General features: G+C 41.0%; 1 protein-coding gene across 3 annotated transcripts in view; it reads right to left on the bottom strand.

The window, feature by feature from the left end:
- Window positions 1-20,556, bottom strand: part of IGF2BP3 (insulin-like growth factor 2 mRNA binding protein 3) — a 116,152-nt gene that overhangs the window by 42,645 nt on the left and 52,951 nt on the right. For all 3 annotated transcript variants that reach the window (XM_009879545.1, XM_009879546.1, XM_009879547.1), the window contains exons 4-5: window positions 2,806-2,857; window positions 2,650-2,713 (exon numbers count right to left, since the gene is read on the bottom strand). In XM_009879545.1, coding sequence (XP_009877847.1) covers window positions 2,650-2,713; window positions 2,806-2,857 — 116 coding nt within the window. The remainder of the gene's footprint in view (window positions 1-2,649; window positions 2,714-2,805; window positions 2,858-20,556) is intronic.

The following is a 20,556-nucleotide window of genomic DNA, read 5'->3' as shown; positions in this document are numbered from 1 at the left end:
TTTTCAGCCACTCCTCCCCAAGCCTGTAGTGCTGCATGGAGCTATTGTGGCCCAAGCGCAGAGTTCTTCACCGATTTCAGTTTCCAAGTTAATTTTGGATGCAGCCCTGTATTGAATATGCTGCAAATGCAGTACCAGCCTAGAGAGAAAAAACTCTGCTCCGACAATGAGACTTGCAAGACAGAAGAAGGCTCAGTTTCCCAGCTGAAACAAAAGGTTTTATGCAAAAGGAACATCCTCCAAGCGATGCATACCACGCTTGTTTAGAACTGCTTATCAAAAATATCTCCAGGTTGTGTTACAGCACCTTCACCACACAGCATTGCCAGTACACACTCCAACAGGCACAGCGATGCCATACAGTCTACCCAGTAGGGAAGTAGCCAACTTTGCGTGTTTTGTCAGCCAGCACAACTAATTGTGAGGTTAGTATGTGTGTTTCAAGAAGTACAGAAAAGACGCAATTAGAACTGGGGACCCACTGTATGCAGCAGCGTAGAAAGCTTCATGTCGCAGTGTTTGCTCCAAAAGTTACGGCTAAAAGCATTATTTACTCTGAACAGCTAAATTTCAAAATACAAAGCTTGTTATCAGCTGCTAATTCTCAACAACTCTAAAAAGCTTTCGAGAAAGTCAGTTCTTGTTATTCCTTGTACTGCTCTGGGTGACCAACACTGCCTTTTATCAGCTATCAGCACTCACATACCACTCCCCCTCCACAGCCATCGCTCTCCACCACAGCCTGTTCCAAGAAGCAAAAGGTAGGTCATCTCTGGGAAAACCATTCAACTGAAACACCACCACAGTCACTACAGAAAAGCCACACACGCACGGATCCTGTAGTGATTCTTCATTGCAATTCCTCACGGTTTTTTCCTAGACACCACCACAGTCACTACAGAAAAGCCACACTCTATCTGGCCACTTCTTCTCTTTGGGGTTTTCTAAATGATTGCAAGGTTGCATCCTGAACCCAGCCAATCTGAGCTAAATTTTTCTGTATGGGAAACGGATTCATCCCCTCAGAAAACCCTGTGTCCATAACAAACCATTCACAAAAGCAAATCAATGCTCCTCCAACTGCTCTACCTGTTCAAGGCAACAGGTTGTCCTCTAACATTCATGCTGGATGCTAATTCACCTGCTCAATATTTTAATGCTTTCAGTTACTGTCATGTGATTTCTCATGCAAAATAGTATTTTATGCTTCTTCACAGTCTTGGCTTATCTCAGCATTTCCTCAGGTTTGACCTTAGAATTTAACAAGTATAGTTTGAGCGGGGAGAAACCGTATGTTTTCAAATTCAGAAGGGAGAACACAAGTCCAGGAACCCACATTACAGATGACAGACAACTCAAAAATATGCATCATGCTTCTTTCCATGCTATTTTAGGTACTTCCTTCTTACATTTTCAAGGAAGGAACCATCATGTGTAGCATTAATTTTTAACATTGCACCATAGGTTTCTTCAGAACTAGAAACCCAACATTTTTCTTAATTACTGCGCAATAGAATTAAAAACAACAGAAGGACCTGGAGAACTTGTTGAATGATTCAGGTTTTGAGAAAAGTTAAACAGGGAATTTAAAGAAAAACATTGTTTCCTTCAGCTCCAGTGTACAAAGGAGACACCACTGACACAAGTTTCCCATCACATTTGTTTAGAATACACTAAGTAACCTAACACTTTAAAAGATTAAATACATGTGTTGCATTCAAGTTACACAGAAGTCATAATTACTTAATTATATGTACAAATATTATTTCATTTGTAATTTTGAATTAATGCATACCATAAGCATACTCTGCATCTTAACTGCTGATTTTAGTTAGCCACAAGGTGGCAGAAATTTCAAAGTTAAAATAAAAAGATCATTGTAGGCTATTCCATGGGTTTGGTTTTGTTTAACCTGCTATGGCTAGAAAGAGAGGAAAAACATGTTTATGTCACCAGATTAAAAATTAGGGAACACACAAGTCCTTTTCTACCTGTGGTGGAAAAGCAAAATTAAACCTATAGCATAATATATAAAATGAATATTTAAAGGAAAAGGATTGTATTCAACTACTGATTAAGAATGTAAAGCATTATGGTTTTATATTTTTAATTTTTAATATCTGGATTAAAAGTTATCAATTACTGAAGGTATTAGCAAGTATAAAACGTGTAGCCTAAAGTTAAAAAAAAACCAAATAAACTATTTTAGGTATTTGGATTACAACCTTTTATGTGTTTGGAAGCAGCAAGAAGACAGACACAGAACAAACACTATAAAAGGACATCACAAAGCTTTTTAAAACATAGCTAAAAATCATTAAGCAATAACTCCCATCCTCTGTCACTGGGCAAATCACTTTCTGCCCTCCCAGTCACATAATTTCACCCAAATTTTCAATTTTCAAAATTCTTAATTTATTTTTAATCAAAATGCAGGAAAAGTTGATGACAAAAAAAACAGCAAATTAAGATAAAGCACACAAGACTTGGTGAGAGGCAAACAAAGAGACTTTCTTAAACTAATTTATAAAACAATCACATAAGCATTAACTTTTATCAGAAGCGAAGTTGCATATTAAAAAAAAAATCACAGCAACATTATTCCAAAATGCAAGTTAGACAACAGTAACAAGTAAATAAAGTACTTACTGTCTCGCCTGGTCCTTATTGCCGTATGTTACATTTACAACTGCAGTCTCCGTGTCAGTGTTCACTAGAGAGGAAAATGTAATGAAAAGAGGTTAAGTTCAGCATGCACGCACTTCCCACTACAAATTTAAGAGCAATTTGAAAGTAGAACCATACCTTGCTCACAGTTCTCCACTGTTCCATACTGAGCTAACAAACTATCCAGCACCTATCAGAGGTAAAAGAAATGACAGATTTCAATCTCAAAACAGATTAATAAAACAAAAAAAGCCTGTAGAAAAATTAAAACTTGTAATAATTTTATCAGAACATAGAGCATTCAAGACATCCACTTCAATAAAGAAGCTACTTGGGGAAGAACAAGCACACATTGCTTGTTTTCCTTCTCACATCAGAAAATCCGCATTTGAAACCTCATGAATGTGAAAATACAGAACATAACTCCAAGGATTCACACTGCAGCAAGTCCCAAACTTTGAAAATAAACCTCCAAGTCACCTGTTCTCAGAGTAGGCTGAAGCAGAGGCAGGAAAGAATTAGAGAAGAGCATATCTGGAATAAAATCTTTCCACGTATCTCAAGAACATATGCATAACTCTGCCACTGTTTGGTTCGGGTTTTTTTCTCCCAGTACACTTAGGTCATACATAAAAACGTTATTCTCTTACTCAGTGAGGGCTTGTCTACATAGAGAAGTTAAACGGAGTAACTAGCACATCAAGAGCTGTTCCGCAACTACTTTGACAGTTTTCCCAAAGCCAAAGACCCATTCCAGAGGAACCACTCACAACAGTATCTTCACAATTATTTGAAAGTTGCAATTAATTTGTCATTTGGTAGAAAGCTAGGGAGGAAAAGGTAAAAACATATGACAAGGGACAAAAAAAAAATCCAAATAAAGTAGTTTTATTTGGCATAATTTGTTTCCTTCTAGTCAAATGGAGGACGAAGAAGGGGTAAGAAACAATGAAAATTTTAGGAAAATCAAGGTGTCAGAATATTCCAGTAAAAACATTAAAATATCCACAGTTGTATCACTTTAAAAATCACATGGTATATACTTTATTTTCTTCCAGGTGAGAAATAATGTTCCAAAAAACAGTGACTGCAGCAGTAACCAGCACAGAACACAAGTACACCATTGTACATTCTAGCTAAAAACTACTACTTCCAGCGTGTTTCTGATCAGCCATCAAAATCCTCTCAACACACTAGCCTTGCATCTGCTCCAAGAAGCCTAAGAACCAAAAGACTCCTTTGCTGTTAATGCCCAGGATGGCACAACTCAGCATCCCACTCCTCTTCACCAGGAGTTCCCCACTTATGCTGCTCCTTAATCCTCTTCCGAGCTGTCTCGGAGACGGTGTCCATCTGGGCTTTAATACAAGTGATTTGAGTTCCCATATTCTTAAGAGTTGCTTTACCAAACAGATTTATGAGACATTTCCTCAAAGGATTGGAGCTTTCTTTAAAAGAAATGAGAAACAATCCTCTTGGGTCAAAGACACTTGCTCTCCGCAGCACTGTCCTCGGTAGACACTTGTATTTTCATCACCCTCAGTCTCATGCAGCAAGGTTTTAAGTGTGATCAACACTGCAGGGGTAGCCTTTTAACCAGATTGTATTTAAAATGCGCTAGTAAAAAGGTTTCAGCAGTGGATGGGGTATATGCATGTGTGTGAGGAGCAAGCTTCATGGGTGAGAACACTCAACTGAACCAGCTGATGCAGTTGGGAGAAGTCATTGCAACTGTATTCAAAGCCAGATCCTCTATCATAACTCACTTTCAAAACAACTCCTGCATGTGCTTCTTGCTTCACGTGTATTTACTGCAACAGTCAGTTTCTAATCACATCCTTTATTTGTTCATATTGCTCTTCGCACTGTCTTTTCCCTCTCCCCAATTTTTTTTTCTTTCTAGCCCAAAGCCTCTAATTCTGCTGCAAAACAAACATGTTTTGTTTAAGCTGCTCTTCCGTAACACTCTTCGTGTACAGCCTTGTTGGGCAATCAGAACAAAATTCAAAGCCAAGTTGGTGGTGCAGCAGCAATTCTGATGAACAGCTGAAAAGAAAAGTTTATTTGTACAAATATTTAATCTAAGCTAGAAAAAAAAGTATTTCCTTTTCTTGAGCTCTCCCTTCTAGCAGTTGTCTAAATTGGGTCTCCTGCTCTTGTTATAGCACAGATGTCTCTCTCACAAAAAGCTGCAGTCTTATACTGTGGACTTTCATTCATCAGGCTCTAAAAGCCAATTCTGACTTCATTATAAACAGCATTACCCTACACCAAGCCCCACAAATCAAGGCTGCTATACAAGGAAAAAAGAAATGAGGAAACGTTACTCTTCAGTAGAGCCAAGAGCTCAAAGCACACATTAAAATATCCCAGTTCTCATGCAGATTTCACAGGTTTAGAAGTAGCGCCTTTGAACAAACCAGAGCAGTTGTTTTCTGCACTTTCAGAACAGACTATTTCATACCTTCATTCTTATGGTGCTGTAGGATTTCTCCCCTACGCCATAAAGCAAATCAGTCTCAAGACACCTGGTCTGTAAGCACAGTTATCCACATTGCTTCTGTCTCACATATGCACTTATTGATGGGAACTCCACAGCGGTGCTGTGGAACCTGAGGTTTTTTTCTCCACTTGCATAGAGCAAACCCATTAGACCACCACCCTTGCCTCCACAAACACCCGGCATCCTGACTGGGAGTTCAAATTAGACAACACAACTGAAATCACAGAAAGAAGAGGCAGAAAAAGAGACAGGAGGATTAGGGTCATTCAGTAAAAGACCATGTGGAAATTTCTGGATGTGGAGACTTGAGTGTTCCAGGTGATTTAATAAAAACAAAAAAACAAAAAAACAGGAAGAGGGGTTAGTGAGAGTGGGGGAGAAGAGAGTCAGGCAACAATATGAGAAAAAAAGAAGTTAACGCAAAAGGCTTTTTGATTTAAAAGAGGAGAGGTGGGGTGAAAGGAAACAAAAGACCCAGGTGAAAAAAAGGAGAGGGCGAGGGGTGCAGAGCAGTGCTGATATCACTCCCGTTATCAAGCCTGGCTGAACCACTAATGCCATCATATGTTTAAGTCCACACAAAATTGCAATTTTTGTTCAACTGTATTAATGTAGCACAGCTAGCCTGATGTGACCCCCACCCAAGTCCCTGGTGAGCCTAAATTTGCAGCGCAGCGCAAGCAGAGCTGGCATTGAGCAACTTCGATGTGTGAAACAGGACCTCGGCAGAGCCACCACTGCTCTCGCAGCCCCAGCAGCTGCCAACGACCGACAATGGCAAAAAGGGTCTTCAAAGTGCCTTTCTTCAGTTTGCCTTAATGTTCTTGCTGGTAAAAAAACCCACATCCCCAACAAAGGGCCAAGCTAGCATGTCTTTATAAGGAAAATTAAATATGAAGAAGCCCCTAATAAAACCCTGAGGATGCAGTCTTTTTCGAAAGATGTAATTGGATAATGCTGCATCACCTGCGTGGAGGCTGTGGTGGTCAGTCAAGTTTGGCACCAGGTCTCCCGGCACACCTCCTAGCCCAGGCAGCCTGCCTGGACCACTGCCGCCAGCCAGAGCCCAAGCACAGCGACTTCACCCGTTCTTACCAAAAAGAAGGTCCCTCGTAAAGGGAGAGCAGCATGGAGCACCCAAACCAGCATACAGTCTGCCAGGACAAAGCTGTTCCTCCAAAGCCTTACGAAGGCACTAGAATAGGCAATGCCAGTCTGCAATGGCTCAATGCATTGCAACATGTGGTGATGGTGTTTTTCATCTTGCAGGCCCTCCAATACCCAGTTTACTGTCTCATGAAACCATGACCATAGTCTGGAAGAATCAGAAAAATAAGTCTGGAAGCTGCTGAAGTCATTGTTTGCACACACCAGAAAGGCAGCGCCTGAAAACAATAACTCTGGCTTATTTACCACATCCCATACAAACCCTGGAGTGAATTCTTCTCCTGGGAACTTACAGTTATATCCAAATGTTCAAAACTATTAATAAGTTTACCCTATAATACAACTCTGTTTAGGTGGCATTACCAGGGTTTTAAGAACCTAAAGCTGAACCACAGAGAACAAAGCCAAAATTGTCAAAAGGAACTACTAATTGAGTGACCAATTTAGACACCGAGGGTTTGATTTTCCACAGCGCTCAGCACGTCTGTGTGTTCAAAGCACAGCTTCAAAGCCGCTTTGGGTAGCAAGGAGAACACGGCACTTCTGCAAGAGAGACCTGAGGCTCGTCACATGAGACAAACCGAAGACAAGGGACGCTCTTAGCAACTAATGGCAACTTCTGCTTAAATAGTTTGCCCAGTACCGGAGACCAGAACAAGCAGAATCCAGTTTGCCATGGAAGCATTCGATTCCCCTAACCAAAGGGGTTTGTCTTCCTGAAAGTCTTTGGCTTGCTGCAAAATTAAGAGTGTGTAGTGGTACAACTTTCACAGACAAGTCATCTTCGCACACGCTGGACTTGTTGACAGCAGAGACACCCCCCCCCTGCCCCAGTCAACATCCCTCCCTATAGTGCTAAGAGCAAACGCTAGGTCCCTATTTACCTTGCTCTCATCACGGAACACCTGAAATGCTGGATTAAAAAAAAAAAAATAAATGAGGTAGGAGATCACGTGGACTATTTCAACTTCAGCGTTTCAAATTAAGCAAAAGATACAAGCAACTGAAAATAGTGGTCAGGTAGAACATCACATGCAACCATGACTACAATCATTGTAACCAACTCCACATACCACATGTGTTTAAGTAATTCCAGATAATTCTGTTGGACCATTTATATTTTTATATATACACACGTCCTTATGTATATAAAAATCAAAAGCTAATGGAAAGAGAGGACCAAATGCTTTAAAACCACACAAGTATTTAAGAACACCATTTAAAAGCATATCTTAAATCTGCTAAATCAAAAATCACATAAAGGATAATTAGCATAATCTACAGATGGAAGGTTAGCTTCCAAAGAAAAAAATTAAAGAGGAATCCAACAAGTGTAAGCAACATGGTAAACCATTACAGATGAAGATCAGCATCAGAACTCCCCCTCCCTCCTTTTTTTAAATAAAAATTCATCCAATGCAAAAAATTCACTGAGAGAGTGTTCTAATGAAGCTCTGAAAACAGAATAAATTGTGAAAGAAATTTTTGGGCTACAAAGTTAGCCCAGGTACAGAATGTAGCAGGAAAAACGTTCTTGTGTGCTTTCATGTTCCCACATTACACCCTAAGCTGGAAGTAGTCTCTTGAATGTGTGATAGGGAGGAAGGACTAGTGTGCATTACACAAAGGAGGTATGGGATGCAAATAAAATTAAAAAAAAAAAAAAAGAAAGATCATAGTATCAAGGCTGACAAATGGCATTAAATGGTCTCCAAAGTTAAAAAAAAGTACTTGCGAAATGTTTAGAGAAAGACAAAAAAACCCTTATTAGATGCATGGGTGGCCTCCTTCACAAAGAGATTAAAGAGAGCAGGATAATTCGGTTTGGAAAGGAGCAAGAGGGAATGATACAGGTATTATGAAATAACGAATCATGTAGAGATGGCCAAATTGGCAGCTTCTATTCACCCTTCATCTAAATTAAATGAAAACAAGTTTGAAAACACAGAGAATTAAGTATTTATGCAATATTATCCGAATGCAATTAAGCACCGCACAATATTTGCTACAACACTTTATTAATCTCCCCTCTCCTGACACTGAAGGTGCTACTCCAAGAGCTGCTTCAGATAACATCGAAGTTTATGAACCAGGTCAGCAACTAATGCAAACGCTCCCGATTCAGTACCCACCCCGATTTTCAGAAAATGAAAAAGCACCGTCATGCAGATCAGTCCTTAAAGGCAGCAACTGCTGTTTTACGCAGCTAATCCCCATTCCCAGGACCTCCTTGTGGGCACTGCTGGGGCCCCCTTCTCCTCCTCCTCCCCAGGCAGACGGGCTACCAGGACATTTCTGTGGCTCAGCGTGAGGGACGGATCACATGCCGGGCTGGCAGATGGGTGTTGTGAAACGTAGTGGGAAGCAGCAGCAACACTAGCTCGTGTTCATCTGCCTCCTCTCGCACTGAGGCGGCCAGTTTAAGTGGAAACACTCTCCACTACTTCTGCGATCTCATTTGTAGTATGCCAAAGGGAAGGAAAAAAAAAAAAAAGAGCTATAAAAGCATTACTATCCAGTGAGCATCCCTTGCCCAACTTTGATTAAATGATAGACTACACAAAAGCAAGGGAGCCAGCAAATTTTAAAAGAATGTTTGGAAAACACACTGGGATAAAGGTTGAATTTTCTGCTTTACTCACTGCAGTATATTGGAATACAATTGGTGCTTTATTCAACACCTTCCCATGGAGGCATCCAGAACGGGGCTCTGTCAGGAAGACTGCTGCTCAGCCCCACGCTGCGAGTTGCAATGTCCTGCTCAGAGCCACAAAAACCAGAGAGGAAACAGTTACGTTTTTCATTCCCCCCCCCCAATCTTTCAGTCCTCTCAGTTTTGTTAACTCCGTAGCATTGTGGAAAATGTGTTCCTTTGAACTGCAAGATTTATCAGGGAGAACTGTATTTCTCCTATAGGCTTTATTCCATGTGTGTGCACACGTATGTGTGTGAAAAGGGCACTTTTGAAAGCTATTTTCTGCAGCTATTAAAAAGTCTCGATGCCACTTCATTACTGCTCTACAAGGATAGCGCTAGTCTGATATTTTTAGTTTTAGCATAATAATAGTTTGTTCATTTAAAAAAAAACCTTCTGTAAAGTTGGAAACCTGCAACTATAACAGAAATCTGTCAGACAAAAATCAATTTTTGAATCATTTTTTGGAACCGATCAACAATTACAAGTTCCAAGAAATCTCTTGACAAGAGCACAGGGATAATTGCATGAGGCGGCCACACTTATGAAAAATACTTTCTGGTACAGGTATGCTGGCGCATTGTAGAAACAGAGCCAAGTCAGTGCTCGATACCAGGGAAATCTTTCCTGGCAAGATTGTCCCATATTTTAACATTAAGCATTTCCTCTAGGATCTGCTTATAACTATCTAAAAATGATAGAGGGAATCATAGAGAAAAATCCTGTAAAATGGATTTAGTTCACAGATTAGCACAGATAAAAATAAAGTATATTAGAACTCAGATGGAGATCACATCTGAGACGTTCCCTCTATTGTGCACAAGACTCAAGATGACAAGCTTTCAGGAAAAAGATAAGTCCTTAACAACCACTTCATGAATATCTTAAATCTCTTTATAACCAGCAAAAACTATAAAAAGATTGAAGCGTTTTACTTGAGTTATATTTACAGAATTCCCCATCCCCCTTTTTAAATTCATCCATAAGATGCACACCATGCCTTTGGCTTTCCAGCAGCTCTACTAAGGGACAGCGCTGTTCTGGACCAGACATTTAAGAGAAGGTTTGGCCTCTAAGCAACAAGTCTCTGAAATACAAGAGAACTACAGAAGGGAGGGAACTATTTTGTGCATTTAGAGAGGCTTACAGACACACAGGCTGGAGTTGCTGGGTATTCTCATACAAAACCTTCCCTCAGGCTGTCAATGCATGTCACCTACCTCACCCTCCCTCATTATTTTGCTGGCATGGCAAAACTCCTGCACCTGAAGGCAGACCATCAGTAGCAGTCTCATAACACACGGGGCAGCTCAGTCCCTTGAGTGGTTCTAACAGTTACACCTGAAATCACTAAAGTCATCCCAACAGCTGGAGAAGACAAGTTTTTCTTAACCTACCTTTCCTGTTTTGTACAGCTATCTTCAGGGAGAGGGGAGGAAAGGGGACAACCTTATCTAATCTCTGCTGTGGAGACTGGGCACTGAAAGAAGCAGAGGAGGTTGGAGCAGGAACTCAAACATTCAAGCCTACAGTCAGACAAAAATACAAGTTACATACACTTTACAAAAAGGAGAGATCTTGGTAGAGCAAGAAAACCATCTTCAAGTATTTGAATTACTTTGAGCTGCAGAATCAGATTAAAATAAAATCCACAGTGAAGGTCTCCACAGCGCTAACGCAGAGACAAGAGCTTTGCAAACAACAATTAAGTGCTGTCAAAGCCTTCAAGCTGCAGAAACATGAACCTTGGAGCAAAGGGGAATCACAGGGGTTTTGAGTGCAGAAAGTTTCTGTGGTAAAACACATTATCTAGCAGCTACCTAAACATTCATAGTCATAAAAATAAAAGCATACATATTTAAAACATTCAAAACCAAGTTATGAAAAAACCCTAAAGTTTAAAGAGATATTATCATGAAATTCTGTTAAACACACATTTACCAAGATCTATGAGATTCCCAAGCCTAGCTTAAAGTATCACAGCATTGTGGCCAACCCGTGCACTAATCTGAAAGGCAGGGTTTAAGAGGATGCTTAAAAACCCACAAATTTTTGAATGCAATTATCTAAACTAGAAATTGAGATTGCAAGAGATGTGCTATGCTAATACCATTTGACCTATATATACCCAAACAAAACAATTCTGAGTGTGAATGCGGAGTGCAAGCTGACAGCTTGCAGACTATAAATTACTTTTAAGTGTCAATTTTGAAGGAGTAATCGAATGACAAGTAAGATGACTGGAACAATTCAAGGAGAACAGCCATAGTTAAATGAGTTAACTACACCTAACGTCATTTAAGAGCGATCTCTGCTTCCATCTACTTGCATTCGGAGCCCTCTACAGAGAGAGGTAGAAGAGTTTTCCCATTTGCAGCCTTGCAGGATGTATTCAGTCACCAGCAAGCTCTCCAACTCTGAAGTTTATTCTATGGCTTCATTCTTAATAAAATTAGAATATGTTTTCCCTTCTTACCAAGGGAAAACAAAAGAGATGCAATCACGAAGGAGGCAAGTTTACACTGTTCCACTTGCTTTGTAGTAATTAATACTCTATAGTTGCATAGGCCTGAAAACTGAAATACCCTTATTCCTGACAAGAACTGGAATTCTTAGAGGAAAAAGGTACTACCAACGAACATGGATGATACGTGTTTTTGAACTGTTTGTTGTTCTTTTATTCAAAGACAATTGCTTGCCTGGAACATGGTTAAATCACCTGCTATTCCTCAGGCCTACTTATGAAAAGCACAAGAAATCAAATACAACACAGCAGTCTTCTCTATTCTTACTGGCTCCAGTGGCTCCACAGGAAAGTTTAGGCCTAAGTCTCTGCCTTATATTGTACAGCTAAGTTTTCGATTCAACCAAATAATCAGCTCTGCCCAAGACATCAGACTTCAGCAGCTAAAAAAGCCATGAGAACTGTCCTTTAAAGAAGTCACCCCTGTGCAAGCATCTGAGCAGTTTGGTAACACCAGGTATTAGACTCACACACTTTCTTTAAGAAAAAACACAACACAAAGTAAAACAACTAAAGAACCCCAAACAAAATCCAACCTGCTGTGTTCCAGAAAACTGGACACTCCATTTCAATGCAACTTCTTTCTCACCCTCCGAAACAGGCACTGCAAGTATTCACATAAGTGGCTGCAGTCCTCTTTCACTGCTGCTCCATAAGTGATCCTCAACTAAAAGTACTTTAATGTGAACCAAAAACATCTGTAGTAGTAAAAAATTAAGAGTAAAGGTGAACAATACTGCAGGGCATCGAGAAGTTGTATGCCGTTTACCAGTTTCACATTTACTATACAATAAACTACCTCCTCCTGTCAAAACAACTCGTTCTCCTCCAAATGCTTAAAATTTAAATTTTTTGACATTTAAAAAGCCAATACTGTTTAAAATAAGGGAAGTGGGAGTGTAAATCCCCAGTATACGCCTGTGTGAATGTACACTTCATTCTGATTTTTCACTGATTCATAGCAAAACGTTCAGCCCAACAGAAGGGGAACTAGATTTTTTAGGCGTAGAGGGAAAGAGTACTTTAGTGCTTTCCTTTTGACATGAGAAGAAAGAGGAGGCGGTGTAAGAGGAACTAAGAAATGCTGGTTATTCGCCTGCTGAATATTTAGGGAGCCAATGCTCTTAAATCCCTGCTCGTGGCATCTGGATGAGAATGCAACGAGCTATTCAGAGCTGAGCATAGCAAGGAGATGCAGACAACGGTAGTAGAGGACTGCTAGAGCAGTAGAAAAATTCATTTCAAACCATTAGTGGCGCACACCTCTTGCATTAAGCAGCAGCCGTGCATGACAAAAGCAGCAACAAACCAGGGTGGCCCCTGTCTCAAAGAGCTTGCAAGGCGTAGGCAAGAGGAGCAACAGCTACATGGGGAAAGGGGGGAATGGAAACATCCACCTGATCTTTTGGTTGAAATTCAAGGTTGTCCTCAGCCAGCCTGGCCTGTTCCAAAAGCCTGGAGTGGGCCCTCCTTACTGCCTGGCCATAGAAATGAAGAACAGGCAGCCCAAGCACTGAAGAAAGCAAAGTCCAGCTGGGCAGCCAAGGGGATCATGACTGAGACCCAAGGACCGGTGGCCCAGCTGCTGCCTGGGTTTCTGGGGATGGGGGTGAAGGCATGAGCATCTAGGAGAGATTTCACAGTGAACTGGACCTACCCCGTGTAGGAAAGAATATGGGGGGACTGACCAGCTACTGTGGAAGTAATAAGGACAGGAGGAGCATTTAAAATGTGAGGGGCATCATGAAAGAAAGCTCTCCAAAAAACCACAAACAACAGAGTTTAGGGACAAACTGCATCACAACCAGGTCAGAGAAGGGAGCAGATAAGATCAGGATCCCAGGTCAGTGACCACACAAGAGCAACTTCTGGGTGTAAGGGAATGGAGTATGAATGTAAATGAGAGAGATGGAGACCAGCAGTAGCAGAAGCCTCAAGAAATCAACTACCACACGGTCTTAATAACCACATACCATCACACACACACCCCCCCAGTGCTAGGTTTCAGGGGGATGGAAACAGCTCAGCATACAAAAGCAGCCACATAACAAGAAGCTTGAGGCCAGAAAGCATGAGACAAAACATTGACAACATGATTTTCATTGCCCAGATACTGGAAAGGAAAAAAAAAAATTAACAGAAACCCTCTTAAAGCATGGCAGAGCTGTGCTCAGCACAGAGACACTCCAAGATGCTCTTCAGACAAGAGTCAACTGAATAAAGATGGGCCTGTAGCACACGTTTTACTATAAAGACAAGTTCTTAAATTATGAATAATGAACACAAGATGCATACAGGTCGGCATCCCAGAGGAGCCAAGAAGTGTTTAAAATGCCAAGAAAACAAACACGAAAACCCAAATCACTTGCTCCTTAAGTGAAGCTAGAAGCAAACTTCCCAATAAGCAATGAGAATGTGTCAGTAGCTTTAAATAAAATATGGACACTGAATGAGAAGAACAAGCATTTGTGCCAGCACAGCTCCTGCAAGCACTACAAACGGCACCTTTCTGCAGAACTACTGCTCCTAACTGCAAGGTGGGAGGAGAAGCTGAGAACATCCCATCTCCAGATGTTTGGGTTTTTTTTAACTTTAAAAGAGGAAAAGTCCCACTGTTTTGGGGATGTTTTACCAACGTTTTTTAAGGTCTTTGACTTTAAATGGATTTGAGAGGTTCAGACTTAGAGGCTGCCATATTGTCCCCTGCAGGACATCACCACGTCCCTGGCAGCAGGGATGACAACACTAGAAGAGCTGCTGCCAGCCCCGGAGGCTGGCTTAGAAACCTGACCACCCTCTGCTAGAATTTAAAGCCTAAACACTCTGTACCACCCCAAAAATACATGAGCATTTGGCCGTTCTTCCACATAGCAACAGTAAAATCACTTTTCCCTCTGCTTACCCAAGAGCATGTTTAAGTTTCAAGCGAGCATAAATAGTAAGCTCAGCTATGGCAGAGGGGAGGAAAAAAAAATAAATTATGGGATGGGGTAACATGGCCGAGTGTGCTGCAGCAGCCTGTGGAAAGCAATACCCCTACGAGGTCTGGCAGCAGATCAAGGGCAGGCGCTTCAGTTGCTTTTCAGATTATATAGCTTTGTGAAATTATTTTGGTAATATTCAGCCTTCTAAAAACCATGGAAAGTGGTCTTTTCCAGTCCCTTATTGTTGAGCTTTTACCCACCAGCGCACAATGTGCTACTATAGTTGTGCTGGCTACCATGCCAGCACCACAGTAGTGGTACATGCTGTTGAACTAATGAGACCAGCCCAGAACATGAGGAATGCCTCCCTTTCCAGCCTCCTCTTTAATTTTAGCGCGCGCCCAGCTCTGCTGCCAGGGCAGGCCATGCCAGGCCGATATTTGATTTGTAAACAGACACTCCAACATGCTCATCTTAGCTGCAGGCTCCAAGTTATCTGCCGTTACTCCCAACCAGCATGCGGGAAGACTTCTGCATGTAACCTTATCCACAACAGTGAGATTTCACAAGAGAGGCAGATAGTTAAATATATTTTGATGATAGCCTTTTCCTAGAAAAAGTGGGGAAGGAAAAAAAAAAAAAAAAGCCCAGGCATTCCCTTTGTCACCCTCCAGCCTGGGTTCTGGGGGGTTCAGGAACAAAAGCACAATTAAGGCAGACACACTTTGCCTCTGCACACTACAACGTGCACAGGGTGTGTCCTCTTTATGTTTAATAAAGCCTCTCATGCTTTCCAATATGATAAAGGAATCGCCCCAGGGTCAACGCTTCAAAAATACAAATAGATGGTGACAAGGAGATATTATCAGCTTTGTTCCTTACACTGTCTTCCACCAATACAATGCAGGGCATCCCTTGACCTGGATCAGCAGTAGCTGTCACAGAGAAACTCCTGAAGTGCACACCAGACATTATCACAGATAAACTGAACTTTTAAAAATTAGTTTGGAGCCTCCTTTTTCTGTCAGCCATTTGGATACACAGTCTTTGATATCCAATTTCAGTCAGAGTCTTCTGAGGTTAAGCTTATAAAAAGGATTCATTTTATGTTCATTTCTGCATGCTTAGATTTCACTTTCACAGACTTCACTTTCAGTTTGTCTGGTTTTTTTTTCTTGCCCCTGTCAGAGAGATCATCACAGGGATGGACACACACAAAAATGGCAGAACTCTATTTGTAGGTGGGAAAAAGACCAGCCTTTTGGTGACTGATGGACCAGCTGCTCCACTCTGGCAATCATTCCCTTGAAATGACCTCAATACTAACTTTTTAGACTATGTTTTTTTATTTATTTTCTTTGTGACACTTGCCTAAAACTCAGACACAAGCTTTTTCCTCTGTACATTTACAAGAAGAACAGGGGCTAGGACTTGCAGGAATCTAATATGAGCTAACCCAAGCAATAACAAGCAGCTCAAAGGGAGCAATGGGCTTTTGGGAAGGCAGGGAGAAGAATCAGAAATCACTCACCTCCCCTCCCACCACCACCCACCCCACTCCCCCAGTAAAAAAGCAAAGTTAGCTCAGTAAGTCAGGTTTTCTGCACTATCTAGCTAAAGACGACATGAAGAAATGCTCACATACTGCTGATAGAGAACTTGAGTCTCTGAACAATATTGTCTATATGAGATTATGTTCCTTACTGTTTTGGATGTGTTAAAACTACCATTAAAAGTTTCAGTGCTTGTGGTATTTTTATACCTTAAGACAATAAATCAGGAAACAATAACTCAAGAGGTCTCTGTCCAAATTCTGGAAAAAGGAAGCACGATATATCTGTACTTTGACTACATCTGTGACTACATTATGTAAATAATCAGTCCTTAATTTTAAAAAAGCCAACAAACAAGCATTACCCACTTCCTCTCATCTGTTTCTTATTGCGGTGCAGGTGCCAATACCTTCAGCTGGATCTTCATCACAAGAGAAATGCTAAAAGCAGGCTTTAACAAGAAGAATATGAAGATAGTGGTTTGCTCACTTCCAGTCATACCATGTGACAAAGAAAACAGAAATACTTCACAAGTACAAATGTAGTTGTCATATTAACTATATTAGTACATTCTCCTAGAAACCTCTTAGAAAAACATTCTAGCTGGTTTCTGCAGTTGAGAGGCATAAGTCTTAGCAAATCCATCCACGGGATGATTTAAAAGATTTGTTCACAAAGGTGGTCCAGCCCCCCGTTTCTCTCCACACTCCTACACAGGTCTTCACTACTGCTGCTACAGATGTGGATTACCGCTGCTTGTGCTCGAATACATGCAGCTGACTACTACTTCTTTTCAAAGTTTAAATACCTTTCTTTTACATATATTTCTGTGTATATATGCATATACACACACACACACAACGTATTATACATATTCATTCATATCCCACCCACTTGCAAGATAGCAGGACTCAGAGGATGGAAGAGCAAGCTGATATGAGAAGCTGCTTCAGGCACAAAAATATAGGTTGTGGGATGCATGCACAGTGCACACATCTCAAAGAGCTCTGTGTAGCATTAGCGTAAGATGGATAATGTTCACTCATGATTGGCTCGTTTAAAGAGCTACATCTCAAAGTCTGGTAGGACATATGGAACATTGTTTACTGAATTCAGCATCTTGTCATAGGCTTAAACTATTTGACAAACACAGCTCAAGCTGGCCTCCTAAAGATATTCCATATTAAATACTCCTCAGCCAAAGTGAAAGAAATGTTATTAGAACTCACATCAGCAATTGAGAGCAGGTCTACCAGGAAAAGTTTTACAGCATGACAGAAACACCAAGAACGACTAATTTAGAACCAGATGTACAAATAGCCCCATGCACTGGCAGGCTTCATGCGCATCTTACCACAAGACACAGAAACCGTGTACTCTGAGACCTGAACTCCGTACTTTGTACACATACACACCCTGTATGTGTGTCCCCTTATCCTAGTATTGAGGCACCTGCGGTGGTTTTTTCCCCCCACTACTTCAAAGAGGATGATGTCAATACAGACATACTGAAAGTTGTATGCAAAGAGCATTGACTCAAAGCTCAAGTGCTTTTAATGACCTTCTGTATTCCCTGAAGTCCAGTCAATCCAACCACCAGTGTTCATGCCACGGTAAGACTGCAGCTGGAAGAGCAGGTCTAGAACTTGTCTCATGACAGTCACAGCTACCTGGTTTCAGAATCAAGATTGGGCTGATGAATTAGATCCTTGACTGACGTTGGTTTTGACTTTTGGTGTCACCCCTCCCCCTCAATTCTGAAAACAGGCAGCTCTATGAATCACTATCACCAGAACTATTCAAGGTCTAAACAAGTCACTACTCAGCATGACGTACAATCAGCTACACCACAGTAATTTCAAGCCAATGTCTGAACCTGTACCACTGGAGATTTTTGAAGTATGGATGACTTAGACACTCCCCACTAGAGATACCCTTCCCATACCACCACGGGTTTTATACTAGGACTTCTACCATTTCACTTGTTTACAACAGATATTAAAACGTTTTATGTACTTGAAGACTTTCATCTCCACAGAAGACAGTAGAAATACATAATGACCTCAGGTTTTCCTTGGAGGTTATGTTTTATTTGGGTTTTACTTCCCCTGCTGGAGGTACCCTCAAGGCAGTCGAGATACTTCCTCCAATGGCACACAAAGAGCAAACCCAGAGTTCCAGAGAGACGTGGTTAAAGAGACTAATGTGACAGGACTAGCTGAGAGGAGGATGTTCATCTCAAAGGAGGTGGCAGTGTGAAGCACAGGGAAATACCTACAGACGTTCCACTCAGCACTGGGAAAATATCATCTGCTAAAAACGCTTGTCTTTACAAATACAATTTGATATATCAGTAACTGGTTTAGAGTAAGCCTATATCCATCAAATCCTTGAATAAATTTCACTTTAAAGTAATCCAAGATCCTTCAGCAAGTGAATGTTTTTAGACTCTGCACTTCATCATTCTTTATTGCTTTAGAAACAGTGCTAAGGTGTTTGCAGGCTCCTTAGTTTCACTCCCAGTTTGAGCCGACTATAAAGTGCAAGTTACATAGCATTAAAAGTCAAACTGGAACATAAAGCAAAACATGATTTGTTCATAAATCTGTATGTGAGTGCATAGGCACAAAACATTATCATCCATCTATTACACAGTTCACATACTAGAGGAGCACATGAACGCAGACAGCTGTGTAAACACACTTGCAGTTAAAATACAAAATATGTAAGGAAAAAAAAGCAGCATTACAAGAAGTTAGACATTTCCCTCCCCTTTAGTTTTTCAAAATATACTTTCTATTGCGCTCTTAAATGGAGATGAAAAGCACTGTAGAAAAAGTATCAAGTAGGTATGCAGTGGTTTGAAGAAAAAGGGAAAAAGCTCTAGATCTGGTGAATGCTAAGGTTAGATGGAGCTTATGAGAGCTGTAAACAATAAAGGTTAGTGAAGGTTTGGATTAGGGGTTTGGAGGCTGGCTTTTTTTGTGCATTTTAAAAAAATCAGTAGCAAAAAAATTAATTTAAGAGTCTATAAACATGGCAATGGGAATTGACCATATAAAGCTGAGCACTCAGAGCACTGCAGAACAGCAAGTGACAACATGAGAACGCTTTACCACTCGAGCCAGTGCCATGAATGCAACAGGAGACAACCTGAGTTTGTAACAGAGATGCACTGAGATACGCTAGCAGGGAGTACAAAATCCCTTATGCTTAACTGTAATCAGCTTTGAAAAATAAAGTTTTTATTAAATTTGCTTAGAGAAGTTTGGAAAAAGCTTGCAATTCCACCTTTAAAGATACAAAAAGCTTAAACGGCAATATATAAGCACACGTCACAGGCCCATCACCCCCATGTGCTATGAGCATACCAGGGAGGAAATTATCTGTATATGTTTGTCCTTCATTTGTTACACCATGAGAAAGGAGCAGACATTGGTCACTATAAACCATTCAATTAAACACTCATTTTCTAACCATTAGAGAGAAGACAAATGCTTTAAGTTCTGGAGTTACCAACTGCAAGTTTAACTAGAACCATAATTACAAAATTCCAACTGGTAAATTATGCATGGAGAAGATGAAATACTATGTTTTCTCATCTAAAATACAATCACCTCTCCACTCTGGCCAATAATAATAAAAACTGAATAAATGCTCCATTGTGTATACTTCTCAACTACCCCATGCAAGTATAAGTTGTGCTGTAACAGTGGTTACAAACCACCAAACTATCAGACTAAAAAAATGCATAGCTTTCCAACTTGGATGTCAAAAGTTAAATTCCTTACTTAATCCAGAACAAGTCAGCAGAAGAGCTCAGCACCCCAGCCCCTCTCAGCAGAAACAGCAAATACTCCACATCTTCAAAAGCGGGTCCAATCTTGCTTATTTGGCTTTAGAAAACCTAAGCCCCCTTCTACAAGTATATTGGGGTTTGGTTTGGTTTTGTTTCTTTTTTTCAAGTGTCAGCTGCTAGATAAAGAAAGCTGCTCCCTACTAGGCACTACCAGGAAGAATTGTATCTGTATAACCTTTAAATATGCGGGCGACTACACGAACACCACTCGCGCACAGCTCCGAGTCTAATAATGAACACACAGTTGTAAATCTAGTATGAAACAGACCACGTGAGGATACGGCCATCTGTATAACGACTGCAACGCACGTTATTTGTGTAGCGTGTAATGTTCTTCCCTCATTAAAAGCACCAGCACAAAACCATATATGTGAAGCACATGCCTGTTTACAACAACAACTTCCCCAGAAAAGCTAGAAAGACCGCAAAGCTGGCGACAAGATACAGCAGTTGAGCCTGGCGCAGCTGTGTGAAGTGCGATGAAAATGAGCTCATGCCCTGTAACGTTCATCCGTGCTGAGGAAGGCTGCGCTCGCAGCACACCAGCGCGAAAACAGACCTCAAGGCTTCCCACACAGGATCTCCTGGTAGCGGTGGTCATGGAGGACAGGTAGAGCTTCATTTCCCCCCCCCCCGACCCGCCCCCCGGAGGGAAGCGGACAAC

Source organism: Charadrius vociferus, unplaced genomic scaffold (assembly GCF_000708025.1).
Source record: "Charadrius vociferus isolate BGI_N301 unplaced genomic scaffold, ASM70802v2 scaffold262, whole genome shotgun sequence".
NCBI lineage: Eukaryota > Metazoa > Chordata > Aves > Charadriiformes > Charadriidae > Charadrius > Charadrius vociferus.
This window is presented reverse-complemented; position numbering and strand designations above follow the sequence as displayed.